Source organism: Tinamus guttatus, unplaced genomic scaffold, assembly GCF_059628265.1.
Source record: "Tinamus guttatus ecotype Peru unplaced genomic scaffold, ASM5962826v1 Tinamus_guttatus_pri_ptg000211l, whole genome shotgun sequence".
NCBI classification, from domain to species: Eukaryota; Metazoa; Chordata; class Aves; order Tinamiformes; family Tinamidae; genus Tinamus; species Tinamus guttatus.
Window position 1 is genome coordinate 6927298 of NW_028288745.1, and position 27217 is coordinate 6954514.

At 38.1% G+C, this 27217-nt stretch overlaps 1 protein-coding gene across 3 annotated transcripts; it reads right to left on the bottom strand.

The window, feature by feature from the left end:
* Positions 1 to 132: 132 nt before the first annotated feature.
* Positions 133 to 26471, bottom strand: EDEM3 (ER degradation enhancing alpha-mannosidase like protein 3). 3 transcript variants are annotated; one of them, XM_010213387.2, is made up of 21 exons: positions 26196 to 26471; positions 24381 to 24426; positions 21667 to 21767; positions 19184 to 19223; positions 17606 to 17718; positions 16748 to 16901; positions 15485 to 15619; positions 13613 to 13718; positions 12970 to 13067; positions 11569 to 11694; positions 10921 to 11004; positions 9670 to 9753; positions 8991 to 9115; positions 8328 to 8493; positions 6008 to 6162; positions 5086 to 5239; positions 3836 to 4030; positions 3026 to 3191; positions 2291 to 2476; positions 1320 to 1367; positions 133 to 855 (listed from the first exon to the last, which is right to left on the bottom strand). In XM_010213387.2, exons 1-21 carry the CDS (start codon positions 26354 to 26356, stop codon positions 449 to 451), a joined length of 2850 nt encoding a protein of 949 aa, XP_010211689.2. In that variant the 5' UTR covers positions 26357 to 26471; the 3' UTR covers positions 133 to 448. The 3 variants fall into 3 exon arrangements, with proteins under 3 accessions (XP_010211689.2, XP_088380587.1, XP_088380588.1); XM_088524461.1 differs by having other exon boundaries at positions 1353 to 1367; positions 26196 to 26470; XM_088524462.1 differs by lacking the exon at positions 1320 to 1367 and having other exon boundaries at positions 26196 to 26470.
* Between the last annotated feature and the right edge of the window lie 746 nt (positions 26472 to 27217).

The window sequence follows — 27217 nt, forward strand, 5'->3', positions numbered from 1 at the left end:
TCATGAAGGCTTCGATTCGAGATCAGTGAAGTGGCACCTTCACTGCAACAAAAACAGTGACCGACCTTCTGCCTCCGCGTGCTCTCCCCGATCACCAGTAAGTGGTACGGGGATCCCACCGTGTCCAAATTCTGCCTTCCAGAGGCCACAGGAAAACAGGCTCTCGGAGCCAGGAACGCAGAAGTCGGGCTCGCTCATGGATGGAGCCTCCTGGTGGGTTACAGCACCATGCAATGGAGCCATACGAATGCTTCAATTGCACATTCCCATTTTTAAACAGGAAAAATTAAAACAAAGAGCACGTGCTGGATTTCTATGGTATTTTCCAGGCGAAGCCTGGCTGCTCATCACAATACTGAATATGTTTCCTAGTTTGTTGATATCAGGGCCTCTCTTCTACCAAAAGAGTTCTCCAGATGTTTACTAACAAATAAATTATTATTACAAGTCATAGTTCATCCTTTTCCATCATTTCAAATGCTTCTATATCTTCATTCCAGTCTGCTAATATGGATTCCATAGGTGGGACTTTATTATCCCAGTTAGCTTTGGAGTCTGACTCTGTGTCAGTTTTCTGTTCCTGAGGCTGGTTATCTGCTTGTGCGCATTCTGGCTCGGGAATACTACTAGCCTCAGTGTCAGGGACGTAGGAATCCTGATTTGAGGTGGAAACACTGTCACTGTCTGCGGGTGCAGGAGACAACGGATCCGGCTGAACAACGTCAGAGCTGTCGCCTCCCTCAGGCTCCTCACTGGCCAAGCCAACACCTTGAGATGCTGACGTAGTCTCTTCTGAACTCTGCTTCTGGGAATCATTTTCAGACAATTTCTGGTCCATATTGTCCACTTCCAAGTCTTTAAGAGGAGGAAGAAAAAAAGTGTTTTGAAAAAAGCAAAAAAAGCAGCATTTGCATAGGCATTTCAAATGCAAGATCACTATCTTCAAGTGCAGACTTTCTGGGTGAAACTAACTCTTCACGAGTGAAGCAAATGCTCTTTTAACATCCACTATGTGTGCATGCTGAATTTTAAAGATCTCCCAGATGCATAAGTAGAATTCCACACCCAAGCAAGTGGTTGATACACAGAGTTATGTTAGTTTGTTGAATTATGAATTAGAGAGCGCCAAAGCCCAAGTGCCTCCCTCCTCACATCTGAATTCAAAACAACTAACATTCGTTTTTCAAATACGGATTTAGGTAGTAACTTTGCGTGAGCTCCAATTTAACTACTCAGATTTCTTTAGAATCACGTTTGTAACTAGGATATAAGACGAGTTCTAGGGAGTATAGCTTCATATTTTAATACAAGATACTTACTGCTATCAATAATGTAGTTTGGAATCGTTTTACCTTTAAAGATCGTTGCTGGGATTCCAAACGAAAGCACGAGGAGGGGGAAGAAGCACAACCACATTACAAATTCTCACATGCAGAACTATCTTTTGCACTCAGTATTTTCTTACAACAGCTCAACCATAGTTATAATAGACAGGAAGAATCTCTAGGCAGCTATGACCAAACTGCACTTCAGCTTTCAGGTCATCACCTTTGCACACGTATAAGAAAATAAATGTTTTCACCAGCGTCCTAGAGACTTGTTCTCTACATGCTCTGCCTGAACAAAGCAATACTACAAATATTTAAATGTGGTCCAGAGGAGGGCTTACATAAAGAAAAAAAATAGAAATCTCTGTCATACATAAGCATTTTAATTTGACGCATATTAACTTGTAGTTGTCTTGCATTATACAAGAAAACCCATCAAACTTCTGAGGTCAGCAGCCTTATTTCTTGAGATAACCACTCTCCCTTACCTAGGCAAAATACTCAGCTCTTTCCTTTCGGGTACTGAGAATGTCACTTGGGAGCTTGATTAAGAGAGAGACATTTACAATGTGGGACACTGAAAACACTTAAATTATTCCGACAAGACTTCAAAGCAGATTATGACAAAAAGGATTCAAAAGGAATCCAAAGGGCTGTATTGTCTTGTTAGCCAAAGTGACATTTAACTTACAAACAGCACTTCTGGACTTTTATAATAAAATATGGGGGTGGCAGGGGAAGGACATCTCAGATAACAGCTTTTACATGAAAGGGTAATACTAATGTCAAACAGAAAGCTAAACTTGCCAAATAACCCACCTATACCTCTAGGTATCAACAGAAATCACTACCATACACTCCATACTGTGCCAAATCACATAGATAGAAGCTAAAAATGCATATATTAAAAAAAACAAACAAAAAAAACAAACACACATCATACTCCAACACCTCATACTTACCTCTATCTTTTGCTTTATCAGAAAGGAGCACCTCCACAGTCTCATATTCCCGGATTGCATCCAGTATAATATTTCCTTCCTTGTTGAAGAGGAAGAGCATAGGAATTGTGATATCATCTGTATTCTTTCCATCACCGGCCATTTGGAAGAGAGGAGCAGTGTCACTACTGCTTCCCTCGTTGTCATCTAGCCACACAGAAAAGAACCAGAAAACTCTTTTATTAGATAAAAAGATAGAAAGACCACAACTCCCAACCAACAATCACTTATGAGGATTCCAGGTACAGAATAGTAAATTGGCTGTTAAAAAAAAAAAAAAAAAAAAAAAAAAAAAGCGCACTTTAATACCTTCCATTTACTTTGTATATTAAAACTTCCTCAATAGTTAGCAGGAAATACTATTGCGGCACTCAGTGATCCTTGCAAGGGTAACTTCTAATCTGCAAAGGCAGTAACAATCACTCATCTCAATTTGTTTTAAATTTGTTTTAGCTGTGGGTTTTTTTTTTTTTTTTTTTTTTGGGGGGGGGGGGCGGGCGGAGGAGGGGGCAGGGATTGTTTTTGGTTTTGCATAGAACCGGACATAAACAAAGCATTTTTTCTCTGCTGAGATCATAATTTCTGTATTGGAGTACTGACCCCTCAGAAGATGTAGCAGCTGGACAACTTTCCAGCATCTTCAAATCTAAAAAATATAGGTCATGTTCACCCAAATAAATAACTTAATTTTATTACCAATAACAATGCCTCCTATTGCTCCTGCTTTTTGAATGTTTCGTGCCTTTTCTGCAAACATGCACTGGCCTCTCTGCATCAGAGCAATTTTCTCTTTCACTGCTTCAGGATTAGTGATCTCCGAGCATCCATTATATGGCTTAATGGTTGCAACAAATCCTCTTGTCTGTTTGGGGGAAAAAAAAAATATTGAATTAGAGCAAGGCTCAAGCCTGCAAAAGTGTCCAAGACCTTTTCTCCAGAGAATCTAATCTAGTTACTGTATTTTGTCACTTTGGAGAGCCTGCATGCTACAGCCTGAGCTTTAGTTCTATGACAAGAAAGAATGACTACATGAAAACTTCATTCTTCCATCCTTATATTTTGACTCTACCTACTGTCTCCAGTAGGAACACTTGCCTAAATGATACCTTCTCCTTGGATGAAAGTTTGCCTAAGAGCCTAACTTCAAGAGGGCTTCTGCAAATCCATGACCCGTGTAGCAGATCTTGCCTTAAGTGAACTTACTCTCTTAAGATGTATACTGCACGTTACATATATTTGTTTCAGTATGTATTATATTCATAGCACATACATATACAGAGACTATATTAAATCTTAAATCATGACTGATAAGTGTGGAGCAGAACACAGGCTGCAAACTGATAAGCCACTATCTTCCATCACTGTTGCATCCCATCGTTTTAACTGCTGCAATTAAACTAACCTCTAGCTGACCAACCTGAAATAGCATCGATACTACCAAATTCAGGTTCATGAAAGAAAAAGCAACAGAAAGACTGCAACAGATGACACAGACATCTTACATACCCCGGCTTTGTGTTTGGACAAGTCCATTCCAAACTGGGCTGGCCCAGCAGTCAAGACCACCCTGCCGAAGAACGGATGGGAAACTATTTGAACAGCGCGAGGAGGGAGCTGCTGCTCTTTCTGCTGCTGACTGGATAGTTCAATCATTTCTTGCATGAACCGTAAACCATCTTCAGCATCAAGTGAACTTGCTGCCTATGTAGTTTTAAGGGGAGAGAGAGAAAAAAATAACAAAACAACAACAACAAAAAAAACCCCACGCAGCTAAAGTGTTTGATAAACTTGAAAGGAAAACACGAAAACAAACCAGAAGTGATTGCTTTAACCACTGTTTACACTGCATACAATGATACTTTAGTGATTCAGAATAATGCTCTGTTTTATCAGTTTTCTAACAGAACACTACTGTGAGCAAACATTAAACGCCACAAAGATATTAAAATACAGAATGGAGGCCCACTGTCATTATTTCATCACCTCAGATAAAAAAGATGACCCCTGAAAGGGAGTATTTAAGTGTTTTTTCCACACAAATTGTGGGTGAAATTAGCTAGACAGAGCAATCTTTCCTAAACAAGTAGAAAAATCTCAAACTGAAAATTATTATTTTCAAAAAGATGCAGTTAATTACATTGTTTTGAAATTCTTTTATAAAAGGAATTGTGTTTCACTAAGGTAAACCCCTGGTTTCCATCCCCTACATTTAAAAAAGAGAATTGATTTAACCAACCTTAAATCTTTCAAAACTGATGGCTTACAGAATTCTCTATATAGAGAATATGAAGAAATATTAGGGTTTTATATTTTGGGGAGCACATTAGGATGTGAACTAACTTCTAATCTCTAAGTATCACTTTTCTATCCAGAAACAAATTATGTCCACAGCCTAACTCAGTAACTAAATATCAATTTGCAGATATGCACAGAACACATCTAGCTACGACAGTGCTCTTTTTTTACCTGACCAAACAGTCATCAGGGCACTAATGCAAAAATAACACTCTCCAACACAAATGTATCCTATAAATTCAAGGTTAAAAAAACTCTTCAAAATTAAAAATATTTTTTTAAAGTTGAGAAAATTTCTACCTAGGAATCAAGTGCAAATGTGTATGTACTAATGGCTAATGGCATCAGCAGACAAGTAGAATTTTGTGTTGTGAATAACATCCATCTAAATTAATGGGTTCGGTTTTACTAAAATCCTAATGGGTTCGGTTTTACTAAAGATTTTAATAAAGGTTACTTACTTGCACTGCATGTTGCACTAATTGCACTCTTCCATCTTTGAGATGGATCAAACTGACTCCCATCTTCTTCAATATTTCCAAATGCTCAGGATTACTGGCCATGAAATCTCTGGCTCTCAGTGGTGGTTTTGGTCCACTTCCCAAACTCTCTTCTCTGCCAAAAAATATTAGAGATCAAAAACAGATTATTCCTGAGACCTTACACACACTTTCATAAGTTATTCCTTCCATCACAAGATGGGAATTCTTTGGAATAAAGCTGCTGAGTATAAACTTCACTAAAATGCAACTTCTCAGCCAAATTATCTTTTGAAAGAGTTGCTGACATTCTCAATCGTTTTGTACAAAAGAGCACACACAGTGTTGCTAAAAATGAAACCACTAAAAGCTATTTCTCATTTTTAAGTAGTCTGCATTATTGCAAGAATGATTAAAAACAGTCTTTCCAGTAGAACTGCAGCTCAGTTTTATTCATGAAGTATAAATATCAAAAGGCCAGTCAGAAGGATAAGCTAACTCTACTTGGACAGACTGTCCTGAACTTTTCAAAATACCTAAGATTATCTGACATTATTTACTTAGTACAGAAAAGAAGTTGCAGAACTGTTCAAGAGATTGCAGAAATCAAGACTACAACACTTTTCTCATAACAACTGGGCTACAATTTACTCTTATGGCACATGACTCAAGATCCCTTTGCTTTGGAAGACTCTCCAATTCCTTATGGAAATTGAGTTTTGCTGATAATACTAGACAGAACATAAATGACTTTTCCCATAGTTAGGCTATCCATTCCAAAAGGACTGCAAACTCAAACAGAGTAAATCTATACCCCCATAAACTAACATGTTTCGCCTCCCTTGCATAGCAGACAATTCCATTCACTCCTACACTATCCAAAGACAGCAAATATTCATCTTACGCTCTGGAAATACCCCGAGGACAACTTTTATCCACCACATTTTTCAAAGGTTCACGAATACTCTGGGCAAACATGGGGTCATTCGGGAAAAGGATCTGGGTGTTTGGGCAGGTCCAGTCAAAGTTGCTGTCATCCAGCTCTGTGAATTCTGTAGTCTAAAATAGAAGAAAAAGATCACTTATTAAAAATGCAGATATATTTTTATAATAAGAAAATCAAATAGGCCCTTAAGTCATCAGTGTACACAGGACATGCAGCAGATGAAGACTGTCACAACCATACAGTTTCCAAGCATGACGAGCACACAGGCCTCACCTTGTAATGCTAAACAGTAACCAGTGTACTACAATCCCTTTTTAGGGATAAAAAACACATTCTCATTTGAGCCTACTGTCATTGATTACTGCCAGGCCTTCATTCATAATTCCTCCATACTACTAAGAATGTCACCCCTTTCCTTGAACGAGAACATTTTCTACTTATCATTCTAGAAGATCAAGTTTTTTCATATGATAATCTAACACTTCCTAAAAATAAGTATGTATTTATGAAGAACTGCAGGTAGAAAACCAGTAGCCCTTTGTACATATATATTTTTTAATATAGCAACAAAAGATTCTCCCCTGGGGAGCATTATAGTCTCACAAATCTGCACAACAATGTCGAACCTTTATATAACTAACAACATCTATTCTCAGAAAAGGTGTCATCTTAGGAACTAGCATTTGCACAAACCAGTGTTTTGTAACATGTGAAATCACGTGGAATATGTATGTGCACAATGGGAAATTTGTCACAGTCTGTTCTCAGCTCTGAGTGACTCTTCGGATAACTGGCCATTTAGTTTTTCCATCAGTAAAATGTCATTAAAAATAATGCAGTGATCTTAAGAGACTCTTAGCTATTCCACACACTTTGTTGACACCACTTTAAATGTGATTTTTCTTACTTTGGAATTAGTCACATTAGCAGTTTCCACTTACCAAACAACTGAACAAAACTATGTTCACTAAACTATTGCATTCTTTTTTCAGAACTTTTCTGAACACTTGGTATTTCAAGAAAACTATATATATTAGGTAAGCACTTCATTCCCACTACAGAGGGAATCCTGTCTGTCTCAGCTACAGGTATAACATTCTCATGCTGGGAATAAAGTTATAGGCTCTCTTTGACACTTCTGGTAACTTCCTGCATAGTGTGGAAAATGCTGGACGCATCGAATAAAAAGCAACACGAACGTTATACTGAAAATGCAATCCCTCTTAAATTCATTCTGCCTTTTCTTCATAGTTTCTCTTTCTAAAATTTAAGCAGAGATGTTAAATGCTCAGGGAAAGAACATTTTGGAGATAAAGAGTGTGCCAGATCTGCACCATCTGGGAACACTTATAGTCAGCTCCAAGACGTGTTAAAAGTATTACCAGTGTCAGATGTTAAGAGCAAGTTATTTCCAGTTCTTTCTTTTTAATGTTCGATTCCATGAAACATCACACACTACCAAGCTTTAAGATTTCCCCAGGATGTACATAGCTTTAAATAAAACAGGAGTTCTCTTCTGATTGAGAAATTATTTCAGAAGACATATAAAAAAAAGGTAAAAATAAGGCAAAATAAGGAATTTATGGTCCTGATGCTGCGGACACCTTTCTATTCACTCTCCCATTCACTTAACTTGCTTGTCAGCAGTTATATACCTGAAAGATAAACTATACCATCTAAAACCAAGGAGATGAGTGTTTACAGCATTCCATGACACACTTGTACTACCACAAGGTATTTAAGAAGGTTAAAAGAAGCATCCTACAATATTAACTTCACATTAGCCTCAAAATACTGTTGTAAAAATCACAGAGGGTAACTGTAGTAATGTAGCAAACAAAAATGTTGCCACGTCATTTATATAAGTTTGAGAAACAAATTAAGAGAAAATAATCATGAAGATAAAATGCACTGTTATTTTCAGATCTACATGAATAGAGACAGGGAATGTGTCCCTTTTTAAATACTATTCATATTCCATAGCACTTTTCACAAGATTCAGTGCTGCAAAATTCCATCATGGAAAAATTCTTCATATTCATTTGACTGCAAATATTATGATTAAATAATCATAAGTCAAATGCAAATATTATGCACTATTTTGATATTTAATAATAAATTTATCAACTGATAAAATAGTTCACATTAAAAAAAAAGTTGAAACTGATAAATTTCAAACAAATTTTCCTTTTTTTTTTCCTGCCTGTTTCTTATAATAAAAGAGAAAATGCTTTAAAGCAGCATTAAACATGGATATAAGTTTTGAGCTGATACTTACTGTATTTTTTTTAGATATTGTTTGGTTCGTAGTGGAAAGCCAAAGTGGTAATAGATGAGCTTCTGTAGTGAAGATGTAGTCTTCTATGTCAAAAATCATGTCCTCCTTATCAGCAAAGAGCAGATAAAGATACTTGAACATCTCAGCGAGAAAGAAAGAATCCATTCTACGGAAGGGGGGGAAAAAAACACACCCTTTAAAAAGGCAACCATATTTTCTAAAATACCAGTATATACATGCATATTTGCTCCACCTCCGAAATGTCCATGGTATTGCTGAACTTAATTCCATTAGTGTTTTTTTCCAAATGGAAAGACGGAGGGAAATGATTTAAGATAATTCAAAACGTCATTTCAGCAACCTCAAATAAACCTCCTTCAAAGAAAAATTCGAACCCTAGCAGTTTGTAAAGTAATTCATCTAGTGTTCTGAGACTACTAAAAGAAGAGCTTAATGTGAAAAGTTGTAAGACACTGCAAATATGTTTAATGGAATCTAGGAAATCATTTCAATAGTTACAGACTAAGTTCAGACTTGGCCATCCAGCAGAACGGAGAAGGCTGCTCAGAAGTCAGGGAATTCCATTATACAAACAAACAGCTTTTTTTGTTTTGTTTTTTATAAAGATTTTAGAAAGCAATTATCAACACAAAAATCTTTTACCTGTCTTCATGACTTCCAGTACGGACGTCCTTCATTGCAGCAAACCCACAGGGTACCCTCGCATACTTGTTTAAGTTTTCAATAAGTGTTTTTCCTACTTCTAGATAGTAAGGATCCCCAGTAGCCTATTTAAAAAGAAACAAACAAACATAACCCCAACAAAGGTGAACTTAAGACCTGCAGGTTCTGTTTTTTCCACCTAATTATTTTATATACTCTGGTTTCCTGTCTTCTCAGATAGCAGTAAGATCTAGTTATCAATGTTTCACATAAGTGTAAAAGATGAGATGTAACTGTACTACCTACCCTTTTACACGTATGCAGATAAACACATGGAAATTCTTAAAAGAAGCCCAAGACACATGGGCACTACTGTGCTCTACTCCACAAGGTAAAAGTGGCTTAGGCACTTGTCTCTGCTGAGAGCAGGAGCAGTAACACCTATTGCCTTTAAAAAATATGGACCACTGTCACCTAATGATTTCCTTTTAATTCTAGGCACATAAAACTCCCAGAACAATTCGGTACCTCCACCTTATTTTATACAGAACCAGCTCAAGCAGATTAAAAAAAAAAAAACCCTCAGATATGCAACTCATTCTACATTGAAATACAATACCAGTTAAATTCTAGAATAGGAAAAGATGACCAAAAAACAGAGATAAGAAAGTGATCTTACTTTATACAAGAAATAAGTACTTTCTGCAAATTCAGGCCTTAAAGGATGCTGAGCCCAGTGCACTCTAAAATCTGTCGTGAATGCCTGAGGATGGAAAAGGAACAGTCAAAAATAAGTGTCAGAACAAAATCTGCACAAGCTGATTTTGATTCCCAAATTAATTATTTTACAACAGCTAGAGTACTCCACAGCTGAGGCTGGCAGGTCCAGGGAAGTGTATGTCTACTGAACACTGCCACAGAAGCTACAAACATCATTTCTGAAGAGACAGCTACCATTTGCCACTGAACACACACATTATTGTGTTCAGCTGAAACGAAGCTCATATCAGCCATTTCCAACATAGAAAATAGCAGAGACGAGAGATCAAATCATGCAAGAATTTCCTAGGTTATATGTTCACTCTTAATATTTTGCTCCCACAAAAAAAGCACTGACAAATGCTAATCTGCGTAACAACTTTCATTCAGTACCAGCTCATATTAGAATTTAAGCCAAGTCTTTACTAAAGGGGATGCACATTGGCTTAGACATAACTACTTCATCTTTCAAATTCTTCTTTGAAAGTACAAAGCACTGGGAAAAAATAATAAAAAATAAATACAGCGACAAATGGTAAAGTACTCCAAAAAATTATCTCTAGTCACCCAAATGATTTTTTGGACTCACTTTCTACATTAAGTGAACGTAGTGTTACTTAAAATATTCTCTAAAACATATTATCTTACCCAAAGGAAAAGCCAAGTTATGATTGCAGTCGGAAGTTCTCATTTATTCTAGATTATCACAGGATAATGAAACACTTGAGCAGGTTTTCCTGTGCACAACTAACTTGCCCAAACAAAGCCCGAGCTTGCAATACCTACCGATCACTCCTCCTACCTACTCTTAAGGATGCAAGGCAAAATTTCAGAAAAAAAAAATCAGCATTTAGTTTCCTTTCTTGTATTTCTTGGGTTAATAAAGACAATAAAATTAACGCTACAAGATCACAGCTCTGTTACTAGGCAGCTACAGATAAAAGTGCTTTTATCAATTTGTGAAATGATTCAAGGTCAATTTGGAACAGCTGAAGTAAAATCTAAGTAATTATTATAGCAACAGCTCCCACTCTCATGCTAATTACAGCATAACTGAAGGAAAAGTATTCTCTGTCCAAAACACAGTTGTCATACATGCAGAACTGTAGACTGCTGAGGCAAACTGCTGAAATGAACCTTTGTTTTTAATCACATAAAAAATATAACATACCTCAGGAAGAAAGTTATGCTTTTTTATAACCTGATACAGCATCTCATGAGTTTCTATAGCAGGTCGAATATCACCCTTCAACACCTAAAATAAAAGAATAAAATTAAATTCACCACCCAGAGGAGCAATATGCAAAGTTAGGCAGATTTACTGTGTTCATGTAAAGTCCTATGGCAATTCCTACATTTCCAGCAGACCCACACTGTAAATGTAATCCCTTCCTTCCAGTGTAAGCCACACATATTCCTTAGAGCTTTTTTACAAAATCAGTAAGCTCATTAAGACTGCAGCCTAAGTAGGAAAAAAATATCCCGTTTATAGAGAACTGTGGAATGGGGGGAGAATTCAATTTAGTTTGTATGAAAGATGTTACTGACACAAAAAACAATGTCTTAATCTATTAGAAAGGAGACTTGATTGCAGTGTTTTCATAACCATGAATGAAAGCAGCCAAACATAAGGACATACCATAAGGAGAAGGTACTTAAAACAGGAGAACAGAAGTGACAGGATTAAGCATATAATCCCCTTTTCAGTAATTTCACTTTCAGAAATGCTAAGACTGACTTGTCATTTATATTACTGACAATTTTTTGTTGTTGTTTACTTGTAATTAAATTTTATCTGTATATGGATGTTAAGACTCACCTGCAACCCTGGGAAGAAAGCTAGCAAAGAATCCATCCAGGTCCTAGCATTTAGCATAGGTTTGTGAATATGAACATCAAGTAGAAGAGGCGGCTGGCTAATGTATCTCATTATGGCATCGTAGTGCTGACAAACATCCAAAAAAACATGAGCTTATGTTATCAATAAGTTTCAAAGAGAAAAAAAGAAAAAAAGTTTAAATCACAGGCTTATATCATTCTATTTCAAAATAAGAACAAGCATTAAACTCTAAACTACAATTGCATTTGGTACACCTGCTAGTTTTGCAAATCAAAAGGTGAATTGCAAATTAACTATTGCAAGGCCTCTCAGTATTAAACACAATACACTCCACCTTTCCTACCATGAAAGTAAAACCACAAGCCAGCAGCCACACAATAAATGGGTAACTTATCACAAGGCTCTCTTGCTTTGACCGAATCTTAAAGAACACAGTAACCAAAGATGAAGCTGCTTCCTCCAAACAAGAGGATTCAAAAACAAATACACCTCCTGAGGGAAAAGGAGGTTTAAACATAAGCAGCTGGACTAGATCACTCAAGAACTTTAAAATCCATTTGCTTGCTTATCAGTTTTCCAACTTCCAATCCTCTTCACCCCAATATAGCTGTCCGAAACTGAAGCCCAGAATGTAAGTCATAAGCACATGAGCTGAATCAATGGCAAGCACTTAACAGACATAACTGAGGCTAAATACAACTGTGGTGTTGCCTGTAGGGGGTCAGGAATATGAAATAAACATTTTAGTTAAGGTGTTATAACAGGCTTATAACTATTGGTATATTCCAGTTTTAAACGGCTTATGATATAAAATGAAATGTTTTTATTGGATACTGCTATTTTCTAACATTTTATGAAATAATAATGGTGCCAAGAGATTTTCTTTGTGACCTTATGAATCTAGTAATCTACTACATATGCTTTTCAGTTTGAAAGTATATTTAAATATAAATGGGCCTTACTAGTCCTAAAATTATGGACCTGGAGTGCAATGCAGGATCCAGATTTCAATTTTCACATCATCTCTGTTACTCCAGGACATTAAGAAGTTATACCACCTTCTGTAATCATAAGCCCTCACATTGTTTTACAGAAACATTTCCAGTGTCGCACTCTTCAAAGCCATCTTCAAATACAGCACCTCCTGTACTGGCAGCATGGTAAAACATTCACAAGAAGATTCCAACCTTTGCTGGATGAGGTTAAAATACTTCATCAGGTGACAGTTCATTCAAGATCAGCAAAAATCTGTACTGAATCAGAAGGTGCAGAAATTCTGCCAGAGGGTTCATAATGGGCTTCCCAGTCTATCAGCTGACTGACAGCAAAATAAGTCTTAAATTAGTCTTAAATGAGGAACAAATCTGAGCAAGGACTTACTGTATTAAATCTTTCCAGGAAACTGTCATCTCCCAGCAAGACATAGGCTTTTAATAAATATTCATAATATGAATCTATTCCTGCTCCAACTCCACTATCTAGAAACAGAAGACGAAAACGTGGTTTCACTTTAGTTATTTATATATATATTTTGAATCTAAAATGAAACAAAAAAGACTCCTATCACTAGAATTATGGCACAAGTGGCTATGCAATATTAATGCACATAATAATACAAACAAACATGCATTTAGGATTCATTCCTCTTACATGACACCATGTTTTTACTAACTGGCATGTACAACTGAAGTCTTATTTTTCACTGGGTATTTATAGAAGAGTCCCTGAAAATTTATCCCAAGGCATTCTCCTCACTTGTAAGTGAATTAGAGCACATGTTCTCTGCAATGGAAAAAAACCTAATTTATCAGCTGAAATACTCCTTCAAAGAAAAGCCAGGTCTTCTTGTGGCAAGATTCTTCCAGATCTCAAGTATGCATGTACACTTGCCCATCTCATTAACATTTTAAAATAAACTAGATAAATGTGGAGGGGAAAATGTTAAACACACCACTACCACAAGAACTTTTTATTCCCCCAGACCACTTGTGGTCACACATCCTGGAGTCAGAACACCACACACCTTTGCGGACCCAGTCTCCAGTGTGAATATTAATAGTAACGCCCACTAAATTGCTACTGCGTTGTCTCTTTTCCCAAATAAAATCAAGTGCTTTCCGTGCATATTCCTGCAACAGACAAACAACAAACTCTTTAAATGAAACTAGAGAAACAAAGCAATTAAGAAGAGACTGACACAGAAGATTATTCTTTCGTGTACTGAAATTAAGATGCTATGAAGTAAGATATTCCATATGTAAGCAAGAATTACAAAACTCAGTATTATGTTACATACGCTTGAACTGTAGAACTTTCAGTCCACATTTGTTTAGTCATTCTCTTGCTAATTAGAAGGCATGGTGCTCTTTTACACAACTCTTTGCCAATACACTGTATGATCTTATGAAAGTCATAAAAGTCCCTCTGCTCAGGCTTCCTAATCTGTAAAGCTGTGTATACAGAAAGGGTATTGTAACCTAATTAAAGAGCAATTCAAAAATAAAAATATTTCAAGAAATATAACAGCCTTAGAATCACCAGACTTTTCAGACATTTCAAGGTGGAGCAGCAATGCTTGTCCATTAGCACATCAACAATATCTGTTCTTTACATAAAGGGAAAAGGAAGTCACGGGTAACAGCTGACAAACATGGCTCTAGATTGCCCGCCACATGCTCTGGGCTTCAGGGAGCGAGTTCTGCCAACACTCAGTACTGACCTAGCTGTGCTTCCACTGGGACCATGGAATGATAGGAAACACTGCGTCAATACTGACTGCTTGTACCGCTTGCAAAAAAATTCTACGCTAAGAAAGTGGTGGGGTTTTTTTGGTTTCATTGTTTTTAATCATTTACCAAAGAAACTGTGTCTGCAAACATTTTTATTCAACTTTCTGGTGACAACACACTTGCGTACATACTGCACAAATTCAAGTGGACTACTAATTAAGGCACTTTTGAAAATGCCCTTCGTAATGGGCAGTACCAAGCCATGACATTGACAGCTTTCTATTTTTCTTTCTCTACAAAAAGCAAGTAATTATAACTGTTTAATTATTTTAGTCTTTCCTGATACAATGCGAAGTAAACAGAAGAAATATAGTTAAGAATAAGTTTACTCCATAGCTTCTGTGTAGAATTTTAATGCAATATTCAAAACTTACCTACTACCTAGAGGGACTACCATACATTTTTCACCACTTAGGATTCCTGACAGCCCTGCAACTCAGGGAAAGTCTAAATAACTAATAATCTTAGCAGAAAAACGGAGCAACAGGGATGCAAAAAGCAAGGCTGCACAAGCTCAGTGAACACATTAATCTATGCAGACAGTACTAGGACACAGTTTCGAAAGTTTATTACTAGCAGTGATGTGGGGGGAGGAAAAAATCAGCTTGTGAGCAAGACTCCAGCTTTGTAGGTAAAGCTGGCAAAGAAAATCTATGACATCAACTCATTTCTGACTAAGCAATAAAACTATAAAGCTTATATTTGAGCGATTTTTTTTCCTCTTTTTAAGCTGCATTTTAAAGAACAAAAATATCTCTCTTCTTGCTAGTCTAACAAATGACTGGCACTCCTCCATCTAAATATTTTGCAGATACTATCTTTCAACTGGAGTTTTCAGAACATTGACCTTAGTTACTTCTGTATTACTATGAATACTTATTTTAAAAAATTACTTCCTGGAAGTTTTAAGTTTAGCAGCACTTAAACAACAACAAAAAGAAAAAAACGTCATCACAATACGCACAAAAAGTTTGTGTATTTGGGCAGAAGAGCTTATATGCATCCATTTGATGAACTCCAAATTAATTTTCCAAAATTAGAGAAATGTTAAACAGAAAACTAATGCAAACCTAATCCCAACAAATAAAATATCATGGAAAGCAAACCTCAAATATAGATGTTCCTGTGAATCGGCTTAAAGCTGCAAACTCAAGGATCAAGGTACCCGCACAAGCTGTGCAGGTATCTGTTTCTGTTCCTGTTCGTGCTTCTGGATGCCTCACACCAAATTTCAAGTTTACCTAGAGAAATGAAGACATTATCACCACTTTTACTAGTTCCGGGTCACATTCCCATGACTGATCTGTACAGCAACCAGATAATCCACACTTTTCCTAAAACCAAGAAAAAAGGACGACGGCTCTCTCTTTTCAAATTACCTTTACCCCCATACTGTCAGCTCAATCATGGTTATAAAATCAGCTCAATCATGGTTATAAAATCATCCAGAAGAAAGTCTCCCCAAACTAGGGCTGGCCCAAAAGCCAGTTGCGTGGTTCATTAAACAGCTTAAAAAAAAAAAAAAAAAAAAAGACCATCTCACTGAAAAATAAAGTTTTGGTAATTTATTTACCAGGAAGGCAGAGTATCTTGGAACCTGACTCATTGAAATTGAACCTTATAAATATCTTCATAGTCCTGGCTCTAGACTATACCTGCTAACTGAACATGCGTCTGGACCAGGTGCAATCTAGAACAATTTGAATTAAACATTTTTTACTAGAAAAATGCTGATTTACTGTGCCTAAAATTAATGTGTGGGGAAATTGCCCAAAAAGCTAAATCTCACAAGAAGTCAATGGACCATACACACAGGGAATATTTTTCCGTCATTCCAGGAGTGAAACATACCACGCTTTGTTTGACTATAATTACATGTTTTACATTCAGTGAATATTTCCAAATTACAGTTCTACAGTTATTTTTGCCTGTTTAAATAGTTGAATTGAGACCATGAAGATTAAGGTATTTTGTGCTAAATTAACAAGCACATGCTTACAAGATGATCTTTCGTTGACTTAGCGAGAGATAGGTACCATAACGGGACTATTCTTGTGAGCTACTTGGTAGTACAGAGCAGAGAGAAGCAGGACATCTACACAGAGATATTAGACAAGATACCCGCTGTTTCTGTCTACCCAAAACAATGTACATTAGAGTTGCCTGAGCTGGAAAAGTCAGAGATTCAGAGAGCCCAAAACGGTACTTCAAAATTCATGTTCATGTGTCACAAAATAGATTCCTATCAAGACTTTGATTTTCTATATGCTTAATGAATATATACAAGTGATTTTAAAGACCAAGATTAAAACAAAGTAGAAGTTTTGCTTATAGAAGCATTTTTGAATTGCAGAGACCACAGAACTTACTCTTGGATAAGGGAGACCGCTAGTGGTGTTAAAAGCAGGCAAAAGCTTGTAGCCTAGTTCCTTGGCCATGTGCAGGAGCTCACCGCTGTACCACTGCATAAATTCACCTTTCTCTTTCAGCATAATTGCCACTGAATGCCCACCTAAGAGACCTCTAAGAGAAAGAAAACACAACAAAGTTATTCGCATCTCGGTAAGTACAATCGCCTTAACAGCAGCGCAATTTCTAAAATTCTGTATATAAAAATACTCTATAAATAACCGTGCCACAGTTGCATAGGTCTAATTTTCAGAAATGGTGAGTTCCAGCTATTATGAGTGTGCTTTCAGCATTTTGGAAGTAATTTTTATTGTTTAGGATTCTGTCCTAAACAGGAACCACTGCTTTATCTACGCAATTAGTTGAGAATAACTAACACCTCCAAAACTGTTCAAAATATCTTAAAATTAGCCTATTCTGATCCTGCTTTTAGCAGATAATTAGACTACAGACCTCCAAAGATACCTTTCAGCCTGCAATAACCTAGGATCCTAAAGGAATGTTTAATCTATTAAATCAAGTGTTGAAAGTATAACTATTTCTATTAGGAGAATAAGCCACCACTACTATGGCACCCTTGCCTTTTTTCCCCCCCGCTTTTCAATCAAAAAGTGAAAAAACAAAAGCTGCGCCCGCAGGGATCAATGGCAGCCAATTTCTGCCTTATATTTTAAAGCCTTCCTTACAGCAGCTGTTGAATTATGCTGCCAAAGGAACACCTGTTTTAAACAAGGTGAAATAGCACAGAAGCATATGCCTTAAGGACATTAGCCAGAAAGCACATCTTCTAGAGTTCAGATATCATAGAAATTACTCACCCAAGGACTCTTATGTTGGTTTCAAAGACTGATACGACTATGTCATTATCTAAATTAACATCTTTTATTACTTTTTTTACAGCCTCTTCAAACTCTTTGGTTTTATTTAACACCTGGAAAACAAATATGGGTAGGAGTTCAGGTCCAACACAGTTAATACTCACACTCAAGTATTATATAGCAGAGCAATGGATTAAAAGAGAAGCATTCAAGATGTTTCAGACTGGTATTTGTCCCCTTGCAGGGGCACACTCTGATGCACTGTGAACAAACTGCAGTATTACTGTTTTTGTTGTGAGATTCATGTGACAGAGCAGACAGGGAATAACGGCCGCAGGAAAGCACAGCTCAGGGATTTGTTTGTCCCTTCTACTCCCTGACTGCAGCACAAGTGGATTCAGGGGGCCGCAGGCCTCATCTACGCTAGCGGAGTGCCCGCAGACTGGCCTGCTCTGATGCCACTCTTATTTCACAAAAGCTTCCTATCCACAGGCTCAGAAGCCTCATCCTAAATTAGATGAATTGTCTGAGCAGTCTTCCTGTTCCCACCAGTTTCCTCCCTTTGCCTGAAGCACAGCTTGGTCGCTTCCTTCACGTTTCCTTCCTCACTGGCGTTCTTTTGGTTACAGAACCTTTACATCACAAATCTTTGTGACCCATTCAATTCATTGTTGTAAACACTTTCAAATTACAAACGTTAATCTTACTCTAAGACAAGAGAAAAATAAATCACAATAATCCATTAGAGCATTTGACCAAGTCTTGGGAGTTGCAGGCTCCAAGTTTAACGTCTGCAGGTCTGTTTCAGACGAGTCAGGGGTCATCTCATGGCAACATTATAATAAGAGAACAGTCCTCAGAGAAAGAGCATCATATGATTCATGCCCCAAAGCAACACTGTCAGGAAAATCTAAAAAGTTTTGAAAGTCCTAGGAATAGGGAATGGCCAAAAATCACTCTTAGTTTAAAAAAAAAAAAAAGCCTACTTTATTAACCATAGGACTTCTTTATAAGAGACAAAACACGAGAAATTTGCCAACGTTTCTTGGCAAACAATTCCAGAGTTTTTTTATAACATATATTTAAGTTCATACAAATATATCCACAAAAACATTTGTATGTACACTTTAAAAACAAACAGTTCTGCAGATATTAAGAGGTGTGTGCCTGTAAGTCTTGCAACCTTCCTCTTTCAGGAAGGAATTGTACAAAGACAACACTGCTTTACAAAGTGCCTGGTCAGCATGTTGCTATAAATCGTAACAGGAGGCAAACACACATACCTTTTCATTTTGTTGTGGAGCCCAAGAAAAACAAGAGAAGAAAATGTCAATGAACTACCAAGGAACTGTTCTAGCTTTCTCTTTGCAATGAATTCCAAACACCACCATCGCAGCACTTGGAAGCTCTTACAAGCAATAGCCACTTTTAACAGATGGCTAGAAATCAAAGGTGAAGCAAGAGTAAATTGTCTATCATATATAATAGAGTGCTTAACAAACTAAACACCAAAAAAGAAGTTGAAACAGCAGAAAACAATCTTTGCTTTAGCTAAATTTATCAATAGATTAAACCCACCACAAGAGTGTCCAAGGTATCAATCAAGGTCAGGGAAAACCTATGAAATAAAAATTAGAACAAATTTATTATTATAAGCTAGTATGTTTAGAAATTAAAATACCATGGAGGAAATGAAATTAATTCTCACACATCTCCAGCCACTAAAAAGTTAGTTTTATACAGTACATGTTTAATATCAAAACTTCCCCTTGCTAGTGATCAAAACAGGAGTTGATCTTAATGAGTTACGACCCAATAGAATGGTTCAAAGTCTTTTTTCAAACTCCTTTTCTTTCTTACTGAAAAATGTTGTCTAAATGTAGTTTAAAAAAAAAAAAAAAAAAAAAAAAAAAAAGGGTCTATTTTGAAGGATCAAAGAATCATTCACTATGGAAAATCATTCCAACTATCTACTTAAAAAAACAAAACAAAAAACCCACAAAGCTGTGATTTGTTGCAAGCACCAACGAAACACTCTAAAACACAGTGATTCTTTGCTAGGATGAAAGCTCATCAACAGCTACAACATAGCTTAGGTAAATGCCTCCTTGGTGTACATTAGGAGAGAAAAAACAATCTCAGTGCTGGAATTATTGGTGAAAGGATAAAGAAAATGCTGCTATTTTGTTAAGAACTTCTCTCTTGGTTATAATGCAAAAGAAAAAGGCACAAAAATGAGCAGTACAAACGGCTGACATTGTGTAGGAACTTCTCTATGAGGAGCAAGCAAACATGAGAGCACTGCAGCCTGCAAAAGTGACAGCTGAAGTGTCATCTGATGAAGATTTTCAAGTTGAGCATGACATGAAGAAAATGAATGGGAAACTGCTATTCATTTTTTCTCACAGTAAATATCACCCAGAGCCACCCAGCACTGGCAAGTGGCAGGCTTAAAATAAAGAACTACTTCCAGAAAAGAGAACATCAAGCCAAAGAACTCACTGCCACAGGTAGTTTTGGCTTCAGAAAAGCCAAAAGCTTATCTGGATTTGAAGAGTGATTAAACAAAAATTGGCATTAAAATCCACAAATGGCTTTTCAAGAGATATCTCCTTGTGCTCAGATGCACTTAGATCCATATATCTGCCACAGAAGAATCACAATAAGGCTTGTTCTGTTCATGTATTCTTCTCCAGGCCGCTTACAGTGCTAATTACTGTAGACAGTGTACAAAGTTGTGTGGACCCTTTGTCTGACCTGATATAACTACTCTTATGTTAGGAAAAGCAAAACACTTAGAAAAGAATTTACAGAATCCTTAGGTAATTCTATTAAAATTGATTTCTTTTTGAAAACAGTTACTACTGGAACCACTGAATGGTTAGCAAATGCCAAGAACTTAATATTAAGTGCTCCATACTTGAGACACTGCAGAAGATAGTTGCTTGTGCATGAGAATAATTAAAATTCTACTCAAGAGGTCACATACTGCCACTTTCATCTTAAGTTTTAAGATATGACATTCTGTGCCATTATATGAGAGGGACTATTTTTTTTTTTTTTAATCTCACACAATTTGGGGAAGATTATGTATTGCACACCTATAGAAAATTTATTGCATAGTTATAGAGAAGGCTGGTGTACATATACGCTCCCTAGCCTAGACTGAACCAGAAATGACTGAGCCATCTCATCCTGTGATTTTAACTACACTGTGATTGCAAAGAACATAACTGATGAGTCAAGTAACAAGAAAAATTATTATATAAGGCATTTGATAAATGACTTACTATTTTAAAAGCACATACACAGCAAATACATTGCTCAAGGCATCTAATGGGTCAGAGCGATATTTTCACTCAAATGATGCTATGTTGTTATGTAAACAAAGGTTGTTGAAAGGCATACAGGACCAGGATTAAAAATACTATTTTTTGAGTTTTCTTTTCATCCATCACATCTCTCAGTAGGAAGCTATTATCTCTACAGTCAAACCATGCAATTTACATGGATGACAAGATTATATAGGAATCTCTAGACTGAGGAACTTTTCTATGCAAAGGACATAACATACATGATACAACAAAGTGAATTAGAAAGAGAGTTTAAAATAAGTACTTGGGTTTTGATTATCGCTCTTCTGCTCAAAAGGCACTAAGCAGCAATACCAATATATATATTAAAAAAAAAATCAGCAGCTCTTTGTATTTGCTCTGTAAACAAACTGTGCACTTATGGGCACCATTTCATAGTAAAAACCAAGCTCAATTATGAACACATTTATAGTAATTCAACTTTGTCTTTGATCACATAATTTACTATGGAGAAAAAGAGGACCTTAAATCCAGACCTTGCCTACTCATAGATATATAATATTTTATATATATAATGTATATCTATACACACATTATTTTGTATTAATAAGCCATCTCAGCAAGCATTTCCAGGTCTGAAATAATAGAATCCATAGAATTTCAATGAACAGCAGTATTCCGTGGACTGCAAATTGTGCTAAGATTCCTCAGTGTTTATACAAGACAGTAACGGTGTCGAGTACTGACTTTCCCAAGGCATCGTCTACGTCCCCTCGACTCGGTTCCTGACCCCGTACTCGTCCACGACAAGTTAAAGGCATGAGTTCATCAGCTGGATAGGCATGTTCCTGTCGGAAAACAAATGAACAAGCAGGTGAATAAAGCTGTAACTGTTAAGGATATTTCAATAAATCTTCATAGTTCATTAAAAGGAAATATCGAACACTAAAAAAAAAAAGCACTGGACAAAGTTTTCAGGAGAAGGACATTGCTACTTTTTAAATAAAGAGCCAGCAAGTAAAAAAAAAAAAAAAAATGTATCACAGAAAAGCAGAAGGAATGCTCCTCTATAAATAAACATCTCTTACAGCAATTCCTTTTGAAAAGGATGGATTGTTTCCTTATCACTACCCCGCCAAGTACTATGGTCTTTGCACAATTCTTTGTTCTTAAAAATTGCAAAGGCAAGAATCTAGATCATTTCACTAGAGTTTGGACTCAGAAGAGTGTTTCTTCTGAATATCTGCAAGAAGTATTTAGAAGAAACAGATCAAAGAAATACAAGGAAAAAGCAACTTCAAAGTTAAGATGACTCAATTATAGAGGGAAAAAAGAATGGTAAAAAATTCTGGAGGAGAGAGACTGTTTTTTATGTCCGCTTTCTAATTTCTTACTCTTTTTGTTTAGTCTTAATATCATAAAGAAAATAGAACATTTTGGGAAAAAAAAAAAAAAACTTCACTTAGTCTCTATCTAGAGCACTGAAGGTTATGAGGTCAAGTGATTTCCTAAACTCATAAACGTTTCCAGTTCAACTAACCTCAAGGGAAATACAAAGACATTAAATACAAAATGCAGCACAAATGTTACAATCAAGGTATTTCTGGAAAAATATTACACCTAGCTCAATAGATATTCTGGAGTTTCTAGACATTCTGATAGAATGCATCACCATATTTCCTAAGGTCAGGACTGTAAAGACCACAGTAGCATCATATTTGAAGAAAAGGAGGACTCATTGCTATTAGTGTTGGATATCAAGAAATATTTTCCAGACTAATGTGAAAGGCACTTTCAAATATTGTTTCTGACAATAAAGAAGAAACTCTTGTTTATCAGATACGTGGTTGAGGAATAACAGAAGGGGAAAAACAAACAAAAAAAACCAAACAAATAAAAAGCATCTTTCTGCTTAAAATTCCTGCTAAGGTCTGAAAATAGAGACCAGGGAGTTTCCCCCTTGCATGCAAACACGAATTTTCAGTCTTCTAGCTACTCATGTCTAAAATAGGTATTAACAGAAATAGAAAATCAGCTGTCTGTTTCAAAAGCAACCATAAAAGACACTTAATTTTCTTGTTGCTGAGGTAAATCTCATACCCTAATCTTTTCTTTGGCTTTAAGCAAACAAGTCACATTTCTGTTTGATTAGTGCTCCAGCATACGTGGCAAGCAAATATCCTTTTGGCTTCTAAGTTTCCAGGATACCTGAAGTCATTCTTCCCCTTCACCTAGAATTTTCTTCTGAAAAATATCGCAAGATACCTAACAAGTTTCTGTGAACAAATCCCTTCTGCCTGCATTAAACTTTTTACCCAACTAGGTACAGGTATTTACTTCAGATAGCTGTGGGAAACATAAAACTAAGCACTTGTAAGGAACCAGGTCCCAAACGATTAGCTTCAAATCATCACCAAGAAGCCTATGCCAAGACAAGACATCAAAAGTTTAAAAAAAAAAAAAAAAAAGGCACCAATTTTAAAAATAATCTCAACTGTCCATATATTCATTCTAACTCTCACACACTATAAATAAACATCTCACATGCTCCACTAGCTTTTAAGCCCCAACAGTTAAATCATAAAGCAGAAACTGGGACATGTGGCAAGATATTTTCAAAAGACAGCAGTTGGTCATGTGGGAGCTGGTGCAACTTGGAGAAAAAAAAAGAGAAAAAAGAGGTTTCTAGTGTAACAGCTGCAAAGAACATACAAGAAAACCTGCTAACACAAACTTGTTAAGAATAAATATTTTATATTTTTCACATCTAGTTTCTTCTCAGAAAACATATTGCTGATAGTGTACTTGAAAGTAACTGTCACTTGAGGAAAGTCTATGTTAGGTAAAACAATTCCTCATTCTGCAATACATCTAAAGTAAGCTAATGTATTTCAAGGTTAATTAGATTCTAGAACATAACCATGCCTGAAAGAAACTACAAACTGTTTCACAGCAAACAAAAAGCCACATGAAAAGACATCATAGCAAGGCAAGGGTGCCTGGCATATGACAGTCACATACTTAGAAGAGGGTAGGTGCTACAGACATGACATCAAGGCCCCCTTTTTGTTCGTGTCAGGTATATTTGGCTTGTTAAAAAACTACCAAACTATCTAATTTATCTTAATACAGAGATGTCTGCTACTTATTTGAACTTGTTTTTTCAATGAGAGCCTGGAATTTCAAAGCAAAAACATTTACTGAAAATGAAAACTGCTCATGTTCTGATGCAATACAAACCTGTCTGAAGAAGGATCAGGCACAGATTAACAAGAGTTACACTGGCAATTCTGAGCTCCCATTGCTCTTCTTGAAGCAATATACAGATGTTCTTATTTATTTTAGCTTTGTTTTTCCCCTCACACCCTCCTGCTATTCTTTCAGCATGTTCTGTAGGTCACTTTCCCTTCCATGTCAACAAACAATTCTGAAAAAAGTTAAACAAACAGTATTTTACTTACCATATAATTGCTATATGCATGATCAAACATTTCCAACACTTGGTTTCTAAAACATAAAAATAAAATAAATTAAGTCTGCTTCCTAATATTCCTTTCACATGCCATTTTAATACCATAAGCAGCGAGTGCACTGAAATCTATAGCTTTGAAAATTCAGTAACAGGTCCACTACTAATGCACTCTGATCAAGTAAATGAGATGGGAGAAATTGTTTTGCCCTAATTCAGTTATTTTCATTCACTGCAGGAAAAAAAAGACTCTCTCTCCAACTAACATGAAATTGCTTCACATGCGGGGAGTCTCCTTCAGCTTCCTGTGCTTCCTCTTGAATAGCTGTAGATGTCACCAACACATCAAAGCTGGAAAAACTGGGGATGGGATAAGTTCCTTGCTCAGCAAAAACAGCAAACATACTTACATTCTTCTTGTAATCACCAGCACTAAAACCAACTGACAGAGTTACAATGTATATTTCTTCCTTGCATCTGAAATCCTGGCAAATAAATCCAAAGATGACCTTTGTATATTATAAAATACATTTAATTGTTTGAAAAGCAGTCAAGGTGTGAAATGCTAATATGTAAAATAGCCCTAGTTATCTGGAAAGGTTGTGGAGTGCCAAGGGGTTCTGCCTCCCATCATACCAAAATGTCAGAAAAGCTCTCCTTCGCAAAGGGACATAAACAAAACTCACAACGTCTGCAGATCAGACTCAACATAAAAAGACGCAAAACCAAGTACGTTCCAAATATCTGATGCAGCTCAGTGACTCGGAAATTTAAAAAGTAATTTAATTTAGGAAATCTATTAAGGAAGTGATCTGAAGAGCACTGCATCCCATCTGGTCAGGCTTTTCTCAGGCACTTTCCTGACTATATCTAGTCTGCAGTTCTGGGACCTGCTGTAGCAGACAAAATCCCAGGGCTTTGCACAAGCGCGCCTGGTCCAGTTGCACAACTGAATTTAGAACATTACACTCAGTAATTTAGCATATACACGTATATAAAAACTTCTGTTTTTCTTTATATACATACCTATGCGTATAAAGCTTGTTCTGGGAGATATCTGGGGCTGATCTCACCTTATCATTATACAAATGCACACAAATTATCAGCTGTTATTCATGAATGACCCAGCTCTGAGCCCTCAACATGCAGCCAGTGGGAAGACACCACTTGTAATGTATTGCTGGGGTATCAGAGGACATGCTGAGCAGAAGGCACAACCATTTAAAACCAATCAGTGAATAAAATTTAATCTCCTGCTGCAGCACTTAAGGAAAACGTACAAAATATATTCCAAGTGTGCAGTGATCCCAAGGTGGAATAAAAAAAAAAAAAAAACACCGAAAAAACAGTAACTGTGTTATTAAGAGTTAAACCAGGACTTATATCTAACAACTGTTAACTGAGCAAGTCTCCAGTGTTTCTCCACCAGACTTCTTCCATCTCCATCCTGCATGATGATGATGACAGAACCACCCTAGTCCTGGACCAAAACTACGACATGCTTGGTTATGTGCCTGCCTCGAAACAGCCTGCCCTAGGCAGCAAGAGGCAGTTTCCCTCACAGGAGCTGCGGTGCTAACGCCCTACTAAAGCCTCGGTAGAACAGGGGGCTCCCTACAAGCGCAGGGAATGGAGCGGGGGGGTATTTACCTTAAGCGCTAGAAGGACACACGTCCCCATTCACCTTTCTTTAACGCGCCCGCTGCGCGTTTCGGTCACCGCGGCGGCCTGAGGGGGTCACGGCCGCCCCCGCGCAGGGCGCACGAACCCCGCTGCCCGCCCAGGCCCTGCCCGCCGCCGCGCTCACCCGAGCCGCCGCTTCTCCTCCTTGCTCATAGCTCCGGCGCCCGGGGTGGCCGCCAGCACAGAGGAGGCCGAGAGCAGTCCGAGGGCCAGGAGCCGCCAGGGCCGCCTGCAGCGGGGCGCCGGCCGCGCGCAGCCCCGCTCGCCGCCAGCAGCTCCGCTCATGGCGGCGGCCGCCTGCCCTCCCGCTAGGCCCGGCGCCGGCCCATGCCGCTCTCCGCCCACCCTTCGCCGCGCAGGCGGCCCCGAAGCGCCGCGCCCGACCCGGCCCGGCCTGGCCGCCGCCTCCTTGCGTAGCCACGGAAACCACCTCGCGCCGCCGCTTCCGCCCGCCCGGCCACGCCTCGGCACCGCGCACGCGCCGCCCCGCCAGACCAATGGGAGCGGGCGGAACCCTCCCCCCTCGCCAATGCCGGGCGTGCGCGCGCATCACGTGTCCCGACGCCGCGCCTCGCGCGAGTGCGACGTGGACAAAACGGGAGAAGGAGGAGCACTCCCTCCCCCCCGGCACCGCTCGCTGCGGCGGCAGCGCTGCGCGCAGGCGCGGCAGCCACGGACTACAACTCCCAGCAGGCTCGGCGCGGGGCGGCCGCGCCCTCCGGCGCCGGGGCGCGCTGGGGGGTGTAGTTCCCGCCCGCTGGGGGAAGGACGAGCCCCCATAGCTCCCAGCGCGTCTCAGTTTAACGGGGCAAAGGAAAGTGGCATACGACGTCAGCAGACGGGCACTTTGTACCCAACTATTTAAAAATAAAGGAGGAAACAAAAACAAAACAAGAAACCCTCCGGAGGCTGGCAGTGGAAGGAAAGAGCTGGTTTATTGCTGTTACATGCAGTTGTTACAGAGTTAGGGCAGGGTGCACCAAGGGCTGAGCCCTCCTGGAGCCTGTGTAGGAAAACCCCTGAGCCTGTATCCCAGATCCCTCCCATGAGGATGGCTCAGCTGTCCCCTTATGTATAAGACACAGCTTACCCACACGCATGCTCAACGGCTTCCGCAGAAAAAAGCGGCCTTTTTTGGCAAAAAGA

Excerpts from the sequence above, each read along its gene's own strand:
- EDEM3 (XM_010213387.2), bottom strand. The coding sequence starts at position 26,356 with ATGAGCGGAGCTGCTGGCGGCGAGCGGGGCTGCGCGCGGCCGGCGCCC. Across the intron at positions 17,719-19,183 it reads ATACCTTGGACACTCTTGTG|GTGTTAAATAAAACCAAAGA; the intron begins GTGGGTTTAATC and ends TTTGTTTTCCAG. Across the intron at positions 13,719-15,484 it reads CAGGAACATCTATATTTGAG|GAATATGCACGGAAAGCACT; the intron begins GTTTGCTTTCCA and ends TGTCTGTTGCAG.